The sequence below is a fragment of the Phocoena sinus genome, chromosome 11 (assembly GCF_008692025.1).
Source record: "Phocoena sinus isolate mPhoSin1 chromosome 11, mPhoSin1.pri, whole genome shotgun sequence".
Lineage (NCBI taxonomy): Eukaryota > Metazoa > Chordata > Mammalia > Artiodactyla > Phocoenidae > Phocoena > Phocoena sinus.
The window spans coordinates 95,987,791-96,006,970 of NC_045773.1; the positions used below are offsets into that span (position 1 = coordinate 95,987,791).

The 19,180-nt window shown below is 40.9% G+C and overlaps 1 protein-coding gene across 1 annotated transcript; it reads right to left on the bottom strand.

Annotated features, from left to right (window-relative positions):
- Positions 1 to 986: 986 nt before the first annotated feature.
- Positions 987 to 16,534, bottom strand: SMIM13 (small integral membrane protein 13). Its single transcript, XM_032650097.1, has 2 exons — positions 16,409 to 16,534; positions 987 to 5,253 (listed from the first exon to the last, which is right to left on the bottom strand). The coding sequence occupies exons 1-2, from the start codon at positions 16,482 to 16,484 to the stop codon at positions 5,066 to 5,068; spliced, it is 264 nt and encodes an 87-aa protein (XP_032505988.1). The 5' UTR covers positions 16,485 to 16,534; the 3' UTR covers positions 987 to 5,065.
- Positions 16,535 to 19,180: the final 2,646 nt, after the last annotated feature.

Below are 19,180 nucleotides of genomic sequence, written 5' to 3' on the forward strand. Positions count from 1 at the left end.
GGACAGGATGAAGAGAAATTCTCACAGCTCCTCCTTCATTTTCAGGAAACTCCTTCCTCCTTTAAGGGCCACCTGACATCCCAGACCTTAAGGTCAGTCCTCCAAGTCCCCGACCTGGTCCCCCAGGTCATGGTCGTCTCCTCCATCCCAACTCCAGCCACGATGCAGAACTGTTAGTGGCCATGATGACAATCCACATGACACCCTAGAACGTGTCACAGTTCTCAGATTCCCCTTTGCTATGGTTGCTTCACCTCTGAAGTCCTAATCTCCACCCCAAACTTCCTATTCTATCCACTAGATACATTATGGCACATGCATTTTATTATCTTCAGTCTCTATCCCTTTCCATTTGCCCCATTTATCAGTGCCTTACTGATCCGACTTCTCTCGCAACCCAGCCCAAACCCCACGGCCAGTCTCCGGCAATCTCAAGTAACCGTGCCCTTTGGACACTCCTACCTGACAAAGCCTGACCCTGACACAGTCCACTTTTTCCATTCTACATTCTTGGCGGGCGAGCACTGCAGAAGAAAAATCAGTACTTGGCACTCAGCCACTGCAATTCATGGTCTCCTATTGCAAATGGGTTCCAAGGCATCCCTCCATCTTTCCACTTGGCTTTGGTCCATTCCCTCACTCAGTCTTCCTGGTGGTTAATACTAACAAAATGTGAGACATGATCTTCGGTAAACAGATTTGTAAAACAATCTTGAAGGTACTGGATAAAGCGTGAGAAGAAAAAAAGGCTAAACTTGAAGTGTAAGTTAGCTCTAATGCTATGTGCCCTTAGGTTCCAAGTCAATTACTTTCATGGCACTAGGAATACTACTGAGATGTTGTCTTAATTCTTATAGATGTTTAGAGTTTGACAAATGAGGTGAAGGGTGAACCACTGGTAAAAGTGGCTGGTTTCCAATCCCTCATGTCCAAGGTACCCTTCATGCTTCTTATTCTTTATCAATGAAACAAACACAACTTTTGTTTCCATTTTACTTTATTCTGTGTGAAGTGAAGCATCATACAAACCACAGAAGCTTTAGATATAGTGCTGACCAGTTCTAAAACAGTGAGTAATCGTTTACACAGACTCATCTCTAATTTTACATCTCGTTATACAAAGGTACTATTAACACACACAGTTCTAATTCCTTATAAACCTATTTGTCAAGCAGCAAGATGACAATACATCATAGCATAGCACAGAATGTTTCCTCTAAGAAACCAGAGCAGCAGTATTTGGTGAATGGTTATGCATAGAACTGACTTAGAGGGGTAAACACTGGTCATAAAACAGGCGACACATGTATATTAACAAATGCAAAATGCAACTTTTTAAATTAATATAAGATAAAATGTTACTCTTTATGCTTTAAGTTAAAAACTATAGAATACTTTAAAGGCAGACAATAATCCTAGACTCCATAACAAAATACTATTCCATTAATTGCTTAAGGATCCATAACCTCTGAGTACTGCTCATTGGCTTTTTAAAGTCAACCTGAAATATAAAAGCACTTGAAGTTTACCAGTCAAAAGCTAAAGTTACATTGGTTACATGTCACATTAAAATACCTGTTAAGAAAAACTGACTTTAAAAAATACTGCATTGTTGACTTAAAATAATTTCAAAAACTGTTGCTCTTAAAAGTAAAAATGTACTACTTTCAAACCTTTCAACACAGTTTGGTTTAAAATGCCCTATTTTGTGAATCCGTTACTTAACATATTGCCAACTTTCAGCAAAATAACAGTTCGAAGTTGTTTTTAAATCTGATAACACCTGAAGAAATGGGTCAGCATGTCTATAAATTGGCTATTCACCACAAAATGACGTATTTATGTTTCCACCATGAAAACATCACTACAAAAATCCACTGGATGAATTCTATTTTTAGCTTTATGTAAATATTAAAAACCTTATTTAACAATGTCACACAAATACTTAGCGTTTTTTGGCCTTGAAATCAGAGCAATGCTACCAATAAATTTGATACAGGCAATCTTCACAAAAGTTTCAGAAGCAAAAGAAGAAAACGATTTGGAAACGGTTGGTTGGGAAGGAAAAGCACCCACCAGAATCCTCATTTTAGAATTAATCCTCAAACGATGACGTCCTTGTTCGCCATCACTGTTTGTGAGGACTCAAACAAGACTAATACTTGTGTCTTTAATGCTCAGGACCCTCTAAACTTTAAAACTGACCACAGGCTACTCCGTCTCCTACTAAGAAACTGAAAATGCACTTACGATGAGTTCTGTAAGTTCAGCTACAAAAGCACTAAAACAGGAAAAAGAACAAAAACACTGTTATCACACAAATAATTCTGTGTTAACAACTATTTCTCCTGCCTCTCTCAGTGGCCTTAGAAATATGTACTATGGCGAGTGTACTGGGAGGAAAAAAACGTTTTAAACAAAGGAATTCGTTTGTAGAATTCTCATATTGGCAGCAGTGATTTCACTTTCCTAAGAGTTAAAACACGGTAGAGTGTGAGCTATTAATATACTTTGGTTATACTTCCCAAGCAAGTTAAGCAGAACATTTCACACAATTCTATTTTTAAAAGACAACCATAAAAGCATAAATATTAATAAATAATACCAACATGTACATCTTTCAGGGATTAATTTGTGGATGACCCTTGCAGATTTTAGGGGTTATATTGGCCATCATTCTTAATACTGACACAAGAGGAAGTTTACCAGCTACTTAAAGTGTGTCAGCAACCATTACCTAAACCTAAGGTACCCACTACAAAGCGGAATCCACAGCTCCAAATATCAGACTGCAAAAGATCTAATTCAAATATCCTCCAGCACCAAGAAGCATTAAAGTTCTCTCTAACTGATGAGCGTTTTAATGTGATATTTAGCTAGTATGAAGCATTCAAATTAATGCTTGAAACTTGTGTCACTGTTTTGTTAATCAATATAGTCACATAAAAACAGAAAACTGCATCCACTAAGGAAATAAAGACAAAGACTGTGCCCCACTCTCAGCTGCTAGGGACCTCTCCTTAGCAAATACTTAAAAGTAAAGTTATACTCTGAAAATTCCCTTTTAGTACATCCAAAGGGCTACAATGACAGCAGAGGTGTTCACCACCTTAGGGCAGAGCAGATGAACCGTTAATAAACAACAAAACTATCAGCATGAAGTATGAGGTATCAGACAAAATTCCACACCATCATAAAACAGAGGTGATGTCCTGTAATGACTAGCTCTTGAGAAACAAAGGTTTCAAACGTAAAAAGAACTTGGATTAATAAAATAACTTGGCTTCGCATTTCATGCTTGTATAAAGCAGGCAGCACTAAACAGGAAGGTTCTTTAATCCACATCTCCCTTCCCCAGGCAACAGGCAGTCCAAAGTTCAGTGAAGACAAACGCGGGAACCTGGCAAGAATCATTTTACAGTAAAGCAGGCGTTTTCACCCACTCTCTATTTTTTCCTCAATACCCAGTACCTCTGAGGTCTTGTCACTGAATTGCTGTTTGTGAAGAAGTATTTTCTCCACAACACATGCCTTGAGCATGAAGTCCTCCCATACAAAAGGAGTAACTAATCCTACTCTTCCTGAAGTAGAGGATAGGGCCTAGATTCCCAAGTTACTACTCTAAAATCTTGACTAGGGTGCTCCAAAATGTATCTCACAGAGGATAACTATTTTAACAACATTCTAAGAGTCAGAATTAAGGTCCCCAATAAATAATTGCTATCCTAGAAAGAAAAATAAATTTACAGACTACTTTTTTTCCTAACCTAAGATGCCATCAATTGTAAGACGCACCACATGTATCACTAAGAAAACACATAGGCAATTAAACTATGACACAATGCTTGTGTATCCTGTAGAACGTCTACTTTTTAAATTTACTCAAACAGCTTTTAGAGTTAAACAGATCTTTATCGCGTCAATCTTGTGCATACGTAAAGAAAATGTATGATGAAATAAGTTGGTTAAGTTATGACTATAACTTCATAGTCTTGGGTCTAACTCCTCTGAATCACTCAAATCACAGCCATCGGTGTCTGCATTCTCCCAGACCACAGCACCCTTGGCATCATCAAGGGTGCCGGCAATGCAGCATCTCTCAATACAGCACTCCAGCACTGCCTGCGGTTTAATATCAGCAGGAAGCGCTGGACAAAATGATGTTTGACGCCTTAACAACAGTCCTGCTCGATGCATGTATCGATCGCACCAGCCTCTTGTTGCTTTGAATTTTGTTTCATCTATTCCAAGGGTTTTGGCAATTTCTCCTGCCCTCAGCTGCATCGCCTGGCGTATGACAGGCAGTCCTTTTGCACGTGTCTCACTGACAAAATGCAGCACAGCTTCGTCTACTTGTGGGTATCTTCCTTCCTTAGGTCCCGTAAAGCATTCTGTGGTTGCTTCACAAGAAAATATGGAATTTCGGTCATTGCTCCAGCGACGGATATCTGCTTCACTAATATCGAACGTACGCCCTGCTGCTCTGTTTCCATGCTTTTCTGCATACACGATAACTTTTCGTTTCAATGCTGAATCATAGTGTAATCTTTTTGAAGACATTTTTAAAAGCCAATTAAACCTGACACATTTGATACCAACAACAGGACAAACCTTAAGTCCACACAGGCACAGGCGAGGATAATTGCACCATGACTACTGCCTGGTTGACAGTAATCGTAAAATGCATCCCGATTTCAGACAAGGTATAATGTGGGGGAAAAAAAAGTACAACATAGAACTAATATTAATAAAATATGGTTTTTCAAGCCTGTAATATTTACCAGATTAACACCAGTGCAAGAAGATAAGCCCAAGAGTCAAAGAATAAGTATATATGTAGAAGTATATAAGCAAAAATTATCTTTACGATGAAATCTGCAATGGTCCGATTTGGTTGTAATTCCCTTTATTTTCATATGGCTTACATGTAAATCTTTTTTTGAATTGGACTTAAGATCCAAGAATGAATGTTCTTCAATCTTTTAGCAGATTGCAAAGCCAAGTCATTACAGAGAGAGGCTCCCAGTGTCCTTTGTCATTCACTATCAGAGGACCACGGCTCAGGTCAGTGGCCTTCATCAACAGGTACCCTCCTTTGGCGAGCAGATCTGATCCTGTGTGGAGATGACGAAGCATCTTCTTCTGTTTCAGACCCTGAAGGTTCATGATCTCCCTCCTGAGATCCTGTGTCTCCCACCAGTTCCCGAAGAAACTTGAATTTTGATAAAAAAAGATGCCACACAAAATACCAACCTAAAGAGAGATAAAAACATTAAGAGAAATTATGACACACAGTATTATCAGTTGGGAACATTTCAGTTAATTGTGTGTGGGGGGTGTGTGTTACGAAACAGTATGTGTAATTTAAACGTATATGTGATTACAGTTTATATAACAAACATTTATCAAGCATTTACTATGGACACAGCATAAAGATAAACTCTGGGATTCTACAGAATGGCAAAAACAGTTTCTGCCTTTATGGAATTGAGAATTCAAGCTTGGTCCATCTACATCAAATTTATAATGAGATTATGATATCTAAGTAGAGTGTTTATTGTATTAAACTCAACTTTTTGAGAGCATTTTTCTGGGGAAGAAAGAATACACCTCGCTATTCACCTGGACGTTCACACCTCAATGCCAATATTTACTAAAAACAAGTTTGCTTCAATCAGAAAGCAAGACAGTAAATGGCAGGATTTACTAAATCACCTGCACTTTGGTAAAAACTTCTCAGGACCAAACTATTCAGGAAGTTTCTAGAAATAATAAACTTTCACAGAAAATTAATAAATTTTCTTTAATCACACAATGCAAGATGAAAAGCCAGAGCACCAGTATCTTAAATTCAAGATTTTAAAAAATACAGTGTTTTCATGTCAAAGCCATTAAAAAGTCTGAATAACTCTCCTAAAAAAAAAAAAAATTACTAACCAAGTTTCGCTTGTTTTTGCAAGGAGTTTTAAGTTTTAGACGTCCACTCAGATAGAACTAACAGTCAATAAAGGAGAACACAGGAGATAAAACTCCTGAACCCATGACTGGTTGCTCTGAAATGTTAAAGAGTACTTCATAAACAAAACTAACCACTGCTAACAGTTTTCCATGCTAGCGTGTATTCTCGATGCCTTCTACTTTAAAACTCTCTAGTTTCATAGAAAAGCAATGGACCATAGCATATTCTGATGACTAGCATTTTATGGAAACAAAATCCAACCAGCTTTTCTACCCCAGCATTACAAAGGCCGAGATGAATGGCCACTTAAGGAAGTTTCTAGTTTTACTTGTTTCTTTCTTATAATCTCTGGGGGGAAAGATGAACATAAAATCCTCGGTACTAAAAACCTAACTTCAGAGATTTAACCCTTTTCTCCAGTTTTTGACTTCCTTTAAGCTTGAGTGCTGAGTGCTAACCGAACCACACCACAAATATATTTTAGTCAACTGTGTGAGTAAAGCACCTAACTATAAAACAGTATTTTAACGATACCCCAAATCAGCAAGCTCTCTCTTCACTCAAAATTCTTTGTAAAAATAGGCACAGCGAGGTAGAGGGAAGAGCACCGGAGGGGTAAGGGGGCTCAGGCCTGACAGAAGACTGATAAAGCCACTGTGAGGAATAAATAAATAAAGGGCTTAGGTGCCTAGCACCGAGTCCACATTTGGTAAACTGCTCAATCGACAGGAGCTGTGGCTGTCCCTGGGCAGTGGGATCTGGGGTGACTTCTCCTTTGTTGTTGATTTTCTTTTTTACTGAGATACAATTCACCCATCAGAAAATTCACCATTTTAAAATGTACAATTCAATGGTTTTTAGCATATTAACAAGGTTGTGCCACCATCACCATTATCAAACTCCAAAACATTTTCATCGACCCCCAATGAAACCCCATACCCATTAGCAGTCCCCTCCCCAGTTCCTCCCTCCCCAGCCCCTGGGAACCATTAATGTACTCTCCTGTCCCTGGATTTGTGTATTCTGAGCGTGGCATACAGACGGAATCACAGTACGTGGTCTCGTGTGCCTGGCTTCTTACACTTAGCATATATTTTCAAGGTTCATCAAACACGTTGTTGCATGTATCACATTATCCTTTTTATTGTTGAATGATATTCCATTGTAAAGACACATCACATTTAGTTTTAACCATTTACCAATTAACAGACCTGGGCAGTTTCCACTTTTTGGCTGCAATGACCAACTGCACAAGTTTTTGCACTGACGTGTTTTCATTTCTCTTGGGTATACAACAGACCTTCGAACAAGACAGGGGTTAGACTCTCCCCACAGCTGAAAATCCACCTGAAACTTTACAATCCACCCTCCATATCCACAGTTCCACATCCAAGGATTCAACCTCAGATCAGGTAGTGGACTGCAGTGTGTATTTAGTGAAAGAAATCCGCATGTTAAGTGGACCCACACAGTTCAAACCCATGTTGTTCAATGGTCCACTATACCTAGGGGTAGAATTGCTGCGTCATATGGTAACTTATGCGTAACCATTTGTGAAATTGCTAGTCTTGTCCAAAGCAGCTGTGCCATTTTACACTCCCATCAGCATGGTAAGTAAGAAGTTCTCAATTTCTCTACATCCTCACCAAGACTTTTTTCATTGCCCACTTTTTTTATTATAGTCATCCTAGTGGGTGTGAAGTGGTTTATCACTGTGGCTTTTATTATGGCATTTCCCTAATGACTAAATATGTTAAACATCATTTTCTTGTGTTTATTTGCAATCTGTAGATCTCCTTTGGAGAAATGTCTACTAAATTCCTCTGCCTACTTTTTAATCAGGCTGTTTGTCTCTAAGTTGTCAGAGTTCTTTATATATTCTTGATACCAGACGCTTATCAGATATATGATCTGTAAAACATTTTTTTCCCATTCTGTGGGCTGTCTTTTCACTGTCTTGATAATGTTCTTTGAAGTACAATAGTTTTTAATTATGATGGAGCCTAATTTATCATTTATTCTTAGAGGAAATCCAATTTATCTTGTTTTCTTTTGTTGCTTGTGCTTTTGGTGTCATATCGAGGGAACTGTTCACTAACCCAAAATTATGAAGATGTATGCCTATGCATGCTTCTAAGAGTTTTAGTTTTAGCTGTTACACTAGGTCTTTGATCGATTTTGGTTAACTTTGGTGTGAGAGAGAGATCCAAATTAATCCTTTTGCATGTGGATACCAAGCTGTTCCAGAACTATTTGTTGAAAAGATGGTTCTTCCCTCCATTAAATTGTCTTGGTACCTTTGTCAAAAATCAAATGATCGGGCTTCCCTGGCAGCGCAGTGGTTGAGAGTCCGCCTGCCGATGCAGGGGACGCGGGTTCGTGCCCCAGTCCGGGAAGATCCCACATGCCGTGGAGCGGCTGGGCCCGTGAGCCATGGCCGCTGAGCCTGCGCGTCCGGAGCCTGTGCTCCTCAACGTGAGAGGCCACAACAGTGAGAGGCCCACGTACCGGGGGGGGGGAAAAAAAAAAAAAAAAAAGTACAGCTCCTACAATTCCTCCCACCCAAACCTGATATGCAGACACCAGAAACTCCTTACCTACTCTTATTCTGTTGGGCGTGGGTCTTATACCTTATCCTGAGATTGTAAGTGAAAAATGGGAGGGAGGGACAGAGGAATAGCAGAAAGGAGGGGGTGGAGGGGGCAGGGAGAAGGACTGTCCACAATTATATGTACTTAGTCAAAAATTTACACTAATTGTTAAAACAAGTATTGCAGTTTTTCATAGTTTAAAAGGCAAGTCTGTGAGTCAGAAAAACTGGCTGGCAACAAAGGGTGTGTGTCCTGGGATAAGCAAATAAGCACTCAACTTGTGTGTGCCAATAACTAAGCATTAGTTCACAGGACGGATCTCATGAAACATACCATATATTGTTTTTCTATGCAAGATAAATGTGCTGGCAGCAGAAGGGTAGCAATGGCAGATGAACTTGAACGACGGACCATCACTGTCAACACACCACAAACCCAGGGGACAGTAGTAATCACAGAGTTCTCAGTTCATGAAATGCTTTACATTCGACATCTCATTTAATCCTCTCGTTAGCCCTCTGAATTAGTGAGACTAGGAATTATTATCCTCATTTTCTAGATAAGAAATCAAAGGCTCAAAGTGACTCATAACCATTGAAAAGGGCTAGCTCGGCAAAACAGCAATGAATTCAATAAGTGTATCAAATTTCTCATATTTTCATAGTGAAAGTATGGCTAAAACACAAAACACTAATTAGGGAATGAGAATATGATCTCCTACCCAAGATCTTTTTAGTTCAAAAAGCCCAGGTGCAGTAGAACAAAAAATTCTTATCTTTGTGGAATCATTCCTCCCATGGAGTTAATCCCACCTTCATGATGATATCTAAGTGGTTAACTGACTGGCTCAATACCGATCTTGATTTGTATAAAGCTCTTTTCCACCTTCAATCCTATAACCTTATTTTCCGTTCACACAGAAGGCAGCTAGCTAAGGTTCACTGCTAAGTAATATGTCCAAGGCCAAGACACAGGCAAAGTGAAAACAGAATCATGCTCTCCAACCCTTCCCACCAAGCTCCCTCTACTGCACATCCTTCTGTAAAGACACACTGGGCGGCCCCAGCAGACAAGCCCCCAGAGAAACCATCACTGAAGCCAACACAACGTGGAACCGAAATACCTCCACACCCAAAACCCTGTTACCCAGTAAATAGAAGACAGATTTAAAGTTCCCTTTAAAACCTCTCTTCTTTTTATTTTCCTCTCCTTCCAGTGATCACAACACTCCCATAGATCCAAATATTACCCCTATTATAGAGGATGACCAAATTTTTCATCCATACTTTCTACCTTTCTTAAACCCCAGGAAGGAATCTCTACCTCTGGCTTGAAGACATCTTTAAAAAGTATACTCGTTCAACAGCTCCTTCTCCTGATGTTCACATTTCTGTAATGGGTGTTGAATCCTTTCCCCATCTCTCAGGTGGGAAAGAGCATATTTCAGCCCTACCCTGCTTTACTTCAGTGCTATAGATTCTACCTTAATAAACCCTCTCCCATCTGTTTCCTTCGTTATATTCCTAGTGCCATTCTCTATCCTATGTCAAATCCTTATTATCTGTCAACTGGATTACCACCACAACTTCTTATAACTCAGAGGCACACTGGAGCCACACTGCTTGGCCATGAATCCTAACTCATCAGCTCACTCGAAATTTGGGCAAGTTAACCTCTATGTGCCTCAGTTTCCTCATCTATAAAATACAGACAACAGCACCCACTTTCAGAGTCAATGTGGTAACAAAGAGAATTAATGTGTGGAACCTAAAAAGAATGCCCGCACATAATAAACACTCATCAAATGTTATCCATTGTTATCATCTCTTAGGCTCCAATCTCTTCCTCTCCAGGGCAAACTCCACAGACAAGAGGTTACTACCACTGCCACTGAGATTTTTAAGCATCATGAACACGTAATTTTTACGTCTTTCTACTATACTATCTCTTCAGTAGAGTACTCTCTTGGGTGGCTGCTTTAGCATTTCATGCTCACTTCCATCCTTCATTGTCTTAATAACTAACTGTCATCCCCCCAAGACATGAGTTTCTTAAGGAAAGAAAATTTATGGTTTATCTATGGTTTCCACTATGTCCTCTATGTCTTAGAAGAGTATCTGGCACAGAGTACGTAGTCCAAACAAACCATTCAACTTCCATCCTCCAACCCCAACCCCCAACACACACCAAAAGTACCATAAATTTAAGGGGTTAATGACTTTCACCAATTGATCAATTTCAGAGCTCTTAAGATTTCTACTATGTAACAGAGTAGCTGATAAAAAGTCCTGCTGAATGATGTCATTGACAACGTTGATATTGAACAATGTTATCAACCAAGTTGACCAGACATGTACAGAACATTCCACTCAATAACAGCAGAATAAACATTCTTTTCAAGTATAGGCAGAACATCCATCAAAACAGACCATTAATTCTTCTCATTAAGTGTAAACCTTCCTAAACTTGATATACTTTTCTCACCGTAACAAAATTAAACTAGAAAATGATATATGGGGGGAAAATGTCCTAAATAAGTCATGGTTCAAAGGAGAAATCACAAGTGAAACTAAAAAATATTTTGAACCAAGTAAAGTTTTTTTAAAAAAATCAAAAGTAATACCTGGAAAGAAATTTATATCATCCAATAGTTATTTTTTTTAATAAGGGTCTAAAATCAATAATCTAAGCTTCCACCATAAGAAACTAGAAGAAGTGCAAACTAAAATCAAAATAAGTAGAAGAAACTAAAGATATAAGCATAAGTCAATGAAATAAAATATGGACAAGTAAAGAAATAAAAAAATCAATAAAACCAAAAACCAGATTGAGATCAATAAAATTTATAAACCTCTAGCCAGAGTGATAAACAAGAGAAAAGAACACAAATAAACAATATCAAGAATGAAAGAGAAGACATCATCACAGATCCTACAGATATTAAACGATAATGAGAGAACATTAATTCAGATTAAATAGACATAGTGCTTGAAAGACACAAACTACTACAAAAGCTCACTCAAGAAGAAACAAGTAACTGGAATAGCCTAATATTAGCCCAAATGAAAGATACTGAATTTGCAGTTAAAAGGTTTCCCCAAAGTCCTGGCCTAAATTAATTCTACCAAACATTTAAGAAAGTGTACTAGGGATTATGCTTTATTAATTTTTGGACACTCATGACCTCCATCACAGCACCTGAACATAACAGCTCATTAAGTGTATTTTATTGAGTAATACTACAAGGGTTATCCACCTTGAGACAACCTTGGTTTGTACCACATTTAAGACTGTATTTGTAATAGAAATTTAATAATTTATATTGAGGAATTTGTCTTCATTTCTTCTTCAAATATATGAGGGCCTTCTACATGCTTCTACTCTCTAGGATCCAGGAAGAGAGCAGTGAACAAGCCAAAGAAGGTCCCTGTCTTCACTGAGCTTACGCCCTAACTGGGAAAAACAAACACATAAAATACAGTCAGCCCTCTGTACCCATGTGTTCCACATCTGCAGATTCAAACCACCACAGACAAAACTGACAAACATAGACTGAGGAGATGGAAAAAGGTATTCCGTGCAAATGGAAATGGATAAAGACGATGAAGTATATGTATACAATGGAATATTACTCAGCCATAAAAAAGAATGAAATCTTGCCATTTGCGACAACCTGGATGGATCTAGAGGGTACTGTGCTAGTGCAGTAAGTCAGAAAGAGAAAGAAAAATACTCCATGATTTCACTTACACATGGAATTTAAAAAACGAAACAACTGAACAAACATAACTAAACAGAAATAGTCATAGATACAGAGAACAAACAGGTGGTTGCCATAGGGGAGGAGGTGGGGGGAAGGGTAGGGAATATGTAAGGGAGATTAAGAGGTACAAACTTCAGTTGCAAAATAAATGAGTCACAGGTATGAAATGTACAGAGTGGGGAATAACATCAAGACTTATGTAATAGGGCTTCCCCCAGTGGTTAAGAATCCGCCTGCCAATGCAGGGGACACAGGTTCGAGCCCTGGTCTGGGAAGATACCACATGCCGCGGAGCAGCTAAGCCCATGCGCCACAACTACTGAGCCTGTGCTCTAAAGCCCATGAGCCACAACTACTGAGCCCACGGGCCACAACTACTGAAGCCCGCGCACCTAGAGCTCGTGCTCCGCAACAAGAGAAGCCACTGTGATGAGAAGCCCGTGCACCACAACGAAGAGTAGCCCCCGCTCACTGCAACTAGAGAAAGCCCGCGTGCAACGAAGACCCAACACAGCCAAAAATAATAAATAAATAAATAAAAATAAAGCTATAAAAAAACTATAAACAAAAATAAATCTATTAAAAAATATTTACATAATATCTTTGTATGGTGACAGACGTAACTAGACTTTCACGGTAATCACTTTGAAATGTATAGAAATATCAAACCACTATGTCCCGTAACAGGAACTAACAGTGTGGTAGGTCAATTATACTTAAAAACAAACAAACTCAAGAAAATGAGATCAGATTTGTGGTTGATGGAGGAGGGGTGGGACTGGATGACGGTACAAACGTCCAGTTATAAGGAAAGTAAGTACTAGGGATGTAATGTACAACAAGATAAATAAAAGTAACACTGCTGTATGTTCTATATGAAAGTTGTTAAGAAAGTAAGTCCTGAGAGTTCTCATCACCAGAAGAAAAAATTTCTTTTTCTATTTCTTTAATCTTGTATCTACATGAAATGATGGATGTTCACTAAACTTACTATGATAACCATTTCATGATGTATGTAAATCAAATGATTATGTTATACACCTTAAATTTATATACAGTGCTGTATGTCAATTACATCTCAATAAAACTAGAAGGAAAAAAGACAAAACTGACGCGACTTCCAGATGGAGTTGATATTTATAAGGAAAGGAAAGGGCAAAACCAAGGATGACAACCAAGTCCTTGGCTGATGACAACATGTGAGCAGGGAGGGAGAAATAGATGGTAGAAATCAAAAGTTCTGTTTTAGATGTGTTTAGTTTGAGATGGTTATTAGATCCTCAGGTGGAGATATTGAGAATAAAAGTTTGATGCACGAACCTGGGGTGCAGGAGAAGAATAAGAGCTGTAGATTTAATTTTAGTCATCAGTTACAGTTACTATTTAAATCTTTAGGACTGGGTAAGATGAGTAAGAGAACAGAAGGAAGGCAAGAATAGAAATACTATATATTTGTATTATAACGTAATGTAACATAAAAATACAATAGAAAATAGCATGCATCTCATGGAGTAATGGCAAGTACTAGTCGGTAAAATTTTTATTTCAGAGACAAGAGAGATAATGGGTAGATAGATGTGGATATAACTAATTGATATATGTAATTTATCTATATATACTTATGAATGTACTGGGAGCAATGAAAATTTATTTCCTATCATAGACTGTGATCAAAAAAAGTTAAATTCTAGGGGATGAGAAGCCAGGAAAAGATAAACAATTAACCACTATGGTAGGAAGAACACCATGAAAGTATAGTGTACAAAAGCCAAGAGAAACGCTTCATGGAAGGAATGCTCACCTGTATAGAATGAGTATGAGAGGTTACGTATCAATACAGTTACAACTCATAAGGGACCATGGACTTGGTAATATGGAAGCCATTTGTTATGAACCTTGACAAGGGCAGTTTCAGTGAACAGTGGGAGTGGAAAATATTTTTAGAATGAATGAAAAGCAAGAAAGTACAATCAACAGAGACAGGAGAAGGTAGACCTCCCTATGGAACCTGAAATTTGAAAATCATAATTCACTATGTGAAAGAGTCGGTCAGAGTTCTAAAATAAACTAGGTTATGAGTTTCTTGGGGCAGACCCGTGTCATCAATTTTTAATCCCCAATGTAACTATATTTGGAGACAAGGCCTTTAAAAGGTTATTTAAGGGTAAATGAATTTATAAGGGTGGGGCCCTAATCCAATATGACTGGTGTCCTTATTACATAAGATTAGGACATGGACACACACAGATGAAAGTCCGGGAGAAGATCCGCCATCTACAAGCCAAGGAGAGAAGCCTCAGAGGAAATCAACCCTGCTGACACAACGATCTTCAACTTCCAGCCTCCAGGCTACAAGGAAATAAATTTCTGCTGTTACACGTCTGTCGTACATCGTTACGACAGGCCTAGCACACCAATACAACACCCTAGTTTCTCTCTCAAATCTGGTGGGATCCTTCCCTCCTCTTCCTAAGCCCCAGGCCCCTCCTAGTCAAAACATGAAGCTACCACATCATTCACTCTCCCAACAAAAAAGTGCTTGGATTACTTCTTAGACCTATTAGTCTTGACCATCTCAATCAAAATAAGGCATTCTTCTACTTACCACAGGTCACCTCTCATTCTATAATGTTTTCTGAAACCAAAGGCAGGGTACTTTTAGAAAAAGGAGTAAAATTTAAGTCAAATAGCTATTGGGAGCGGAGAGAGCAAGTCTAATGTATGCAGCAATTCGGAATTTTGAGGCCCCAAAGGCAAGTTTGGCAAATATTCTATCTAAGGTGTTGTTACATGGTTTACATGTTACATTCCTATCTCCAGGTAGCTTGCTTCTTCAAGTTAGAAAAGAAAGCATATGTTTACCTCCTTCCTCACATCCAAACAAATCACATTGATCTGGTTTTCCTTACTTCAAGGATCTTAAACACCTACAATTAGCCCAAAATCCTGACATCACAAGCAGGAAACTGAGAAAGGCTTTCCAATTGTTTTATCATCAGAAAAGAAAGGCTGTAAGTTAGAAGCTTTAACTCTAGTGCCTTAGTAAAAGCAAGAAAATTAAAAATATACATACAGGTATATAAATACAAATATATATACATGTCTATGCATGTATAAAAGAAAATTAAAAATATACATACTAGTGTATAAATACAAATATATAAGTCTATACATGTATATGCACGAGTGTCTCCAAACATGGCTGACACTGAGCATTTAGTACATTAATCATGCAATGAATAAGTCCTATAGTATTTTGAATACTGACCAATTACTGCATCAACCTGAACCCCTACTTCAATAGTGTAATTATCAAAAAATACTCACTGACATCTGGTTCTAAATACTTACCAAATTTTCACAACTGCTCAGCCACTTGGCTAAGAGAGCTGTGGTTATGTTACTGTGCGTTAAAAAAAAAATCTACAATTGCGCTAATATTACCTTGAGAAAAAAGTTTCACGTCCTCTCGTTCCATGAAGGAAAAAAAAAAAAATCACACCAAACAAAACAGCACCATTATTACAGAACTAAGAGTTAGGTTACCTGACCCTGGAAGTTTAATATAGCCGGTGTTTCTAAGTCCTGCCGCGTCTCAACATTTCTGCTTGGAATTTAGTTTAAGCCTGAACTCCAAGGAAACAAAAAATTTCACGCGTGCTTCAAACCCAACTCTGTCCCTGCCCCTGGTTAAACGAAGGTACTGAAACCTCGCTTTATCATCAGAGTCAGAACGTGCCAAAAAAGAAAACGGAGTAATCAAATCACTTCACCTTCGGATACAGGCCAAGGTTAAAATCTAAGCAGACGGCGGTAAGAATGGCCATCAGGACGCTGCCGGTGAAGCAGGACCTGCTTTAACCCCGAGTCAAGATGCCCAGCCCTGGATGCTGTTCTTCCCTCTCCTGGATGACAGCGGGCCTGTCGTGGATCAGAGCTCACTCCCGAGGTAAGTGAAAAACAGATGATTTGAAGACACTTGCCCACCCAGGCCTTCTTTTTTTCTTTTAAACCAGACAAAACAAGCCGGTCGACCAGAGGCAAGCCGGCGTGTGTACCACGGAGTGTAACTGCCCCGCGCGACGCCTCACTCACCGCACACCATCAGCAGCAGCACGATCAGCAGCGTGGCCACGAACACTAGCAGGGTCAGCCCGACGCTGTGCCACATCTTGGGGGCAGGAGGGCGGCCGGCTCCGGGCGGCTGGGCGGTGGGCGCGGGCGGGCCGGCGGACGGGCGGGCGGCTCGGCCGGGGCTTCAGCGGCCGGCGCCGGGAGCGGCAGGGCGCCGGGGCGGCATGAGCGGCGGACGCCCGGCAGCGCCCCCAGGAGGCGAGGCGAGAAGGGGCGGCGCGGGGGCGGCACCGCGGCCGGCCGGCAGACCCACGGTCCTTCTCGGTCCGGCCGACTGAGCGCGGGCGGGAGGAGGAACGCGGGGCGCCCCTACCTCCTCATCGCTACGGGGAACCGGGGACGCGGCGCCCGGAGATCCCGGTGGCAGCCGGATGTGCTTCCATGGCGGACGCCGCGCGCCCGTGGAGGGGACAGAGGGCGCGCACCGGAACGTGCGGCGGCCACCCGGCCCTCGCCGCCGCCCGCCCGAGAGTCCCTCGACCCCCACGGCCCGCAGATAATGTCTCCCTGCGACGTCTGCGGCGCTTACCCGCCCCAGGCCCTCTCCCCCAGCTGCAGCTCATCACCCAGCGCCCCCACCGCTCGCCGCCTCTGCGTCGCGGGGGCTGCTGGGAGGTGAAGTGCAGAGCCCGGTGGAACCTAGAGGAGGCCACCCCCAAGGGGACTACAACTCCCAGAATGCACCTCCCACTCAGCTGCTTTGCTTCTGAACCTCCCTCTCCCCCCGTTCCTTTGGTTTTCCTCAAGCCAGAATCTCTGTCTACCGACTGCTGTTCTCGGAACCCATGCCCTTGGCTGCCCCTCCTGTGCTGTGCCAAAGCGCCAGAGTGATTTCAAACGCACAGTCGTTTTGTTTAAAGCCGTGACCGACGAAGCACGAAGAGGGAAAAAGGGCAGGCAGCTGCCTGAAAAACTGGTTGCCTGTGAACCTAGCCCTATTGCTGGGGGCGGAGGTTGGATACTTGGGACTTTTGAGGAAATACCAACGTCCCTGCCAAAGAAAGGGGACAGAGGCACGGAATCTCCCTATTTCCCGTGTAATAGATGTTGTTCTATGTTTTTATAGCTAATGTATTTCGGAAATGGCCCGCGAGGGACTTAAGGACATAGATTTGCCCTTAATTCGCCTGAGTTACGAATTTAATTCAGCTGCTTCCTTGAGACCAAGTGACAGATGATCCACAAGTGAAGATTTTGCCGCACTGGCTTGAGCAAACCCCTGCGAAACAGGACGATGTCATAATCTCAAGCACTCTGAAATTAAAACTCCTCAATTCCGCCAGATTACACTCATTCGTTAAAGAGGTGCCCCCCGAAGAAAAGAGGATAACCGTGTATCCCACTTTTAGAAGGAATCAGCTATAGCCTTCATGTTTTCCTGTGAGTCTGTTGCTCCCTGCCATACCTTTCCATTCTTCTACTGATTCCTTTCCCCTGTCCTCTTGTAAGCAGGTAAGGTAAAGCGTCCTCAGAGAAAGAGAAGGTAAGAAGCCGTTTTTGGCCTAAGCCATTTTGTGATGTAAACCTGGCCGCAATGCTTGCCTGCCCTAGAACAGTCATAATCTTAAAGTAACAAAAGACTTACCAGGCGAGAGAAGTAAGGACAGCAAAGCTAATAAATCAGTTGTAAACTCCCAGTTCTGTTACAATGGTAAAGATTAGCCTGAAGCACTTTCTTGAGCTGTTTTGAAAATTTTAAACGCCCTCGGTGCTCAACCATCATATCAACTGGAGCTTAAGGGAGGATGAGGTTGACCTCTCCTGACCCTTGTGCCTTCAACCAACTAAAGCTTGGACTCTGTTGACCTCCCAAGCCCCTTCATGAATATGCATGTACCCTTAGCTAAAAACTTCCCCAGTTTTGCTGTTCAGGAAGACACTGCTTTGGGAAAGACCCCCAGTGTTCTCCTTCCTTGCTGCAAGTAATAAATGCTTCCTTCTCCCGCTCTTTGGCTTGGTTGTGTCTTTTGGCTCAACACCCACGAAGAGGCCAACCCAGTGTGAAATAAAATTCATATTTTATTGGGACTTCCCTGGCGGTCCAGTGGTTAGGACTGCGTGCCCCCGCTGCAGGGGACATGGGTTCGATCCCTGATCGGGGATCTAGGATCCCGCGTGCCACTAGATGTGGCAAAAAAAAAAAGAAATGTTTTAAGGCAAGACAGGAAAAGTTTAAACAAAAGTTTTTCTCTGCTCTCTGGCCTCCTCTCTCCCCACTACTGTGCGCTGTGTACCTGCATTATGCCCAACCTTCCCCATCCGCAGAAATGCCTACTTTACCGTGAAGAGCAACATTCTCCTTGCAACAAGACAACTCCTTCTTGAGCTTGTAAGGGGTCACATGACCCACCACGATGCTGCTCAGATCTGGATTGTGTAAACTGTCAATAATACGTCATTTAATGTACAGCCCTCTGTCTCAAAAAACTTATATAATTGTGCGGAGATGCTCTTCCTTTTGAGGGTTATAATCCTCAAATTTGGCTCAAATAAAATTTTAGGGTAACACTCTGTCTCCAAAAACAAGCAAACAAAATCTGAGCAGCAATGCCTTGATTTAATAAATAGACCCTGGCCATACCCAGCTGCTCCATTCTGTGAGCTGTATTCCCTAAGCAGCAGTATTATGAACAAATACTGTATATCAAAATATATTAAGGGATGATGACTTTGCAGAAGATTTAATTCAGGGCTCCTATGAAGAGAGAATGAATCTCGTGCTATTATGATACA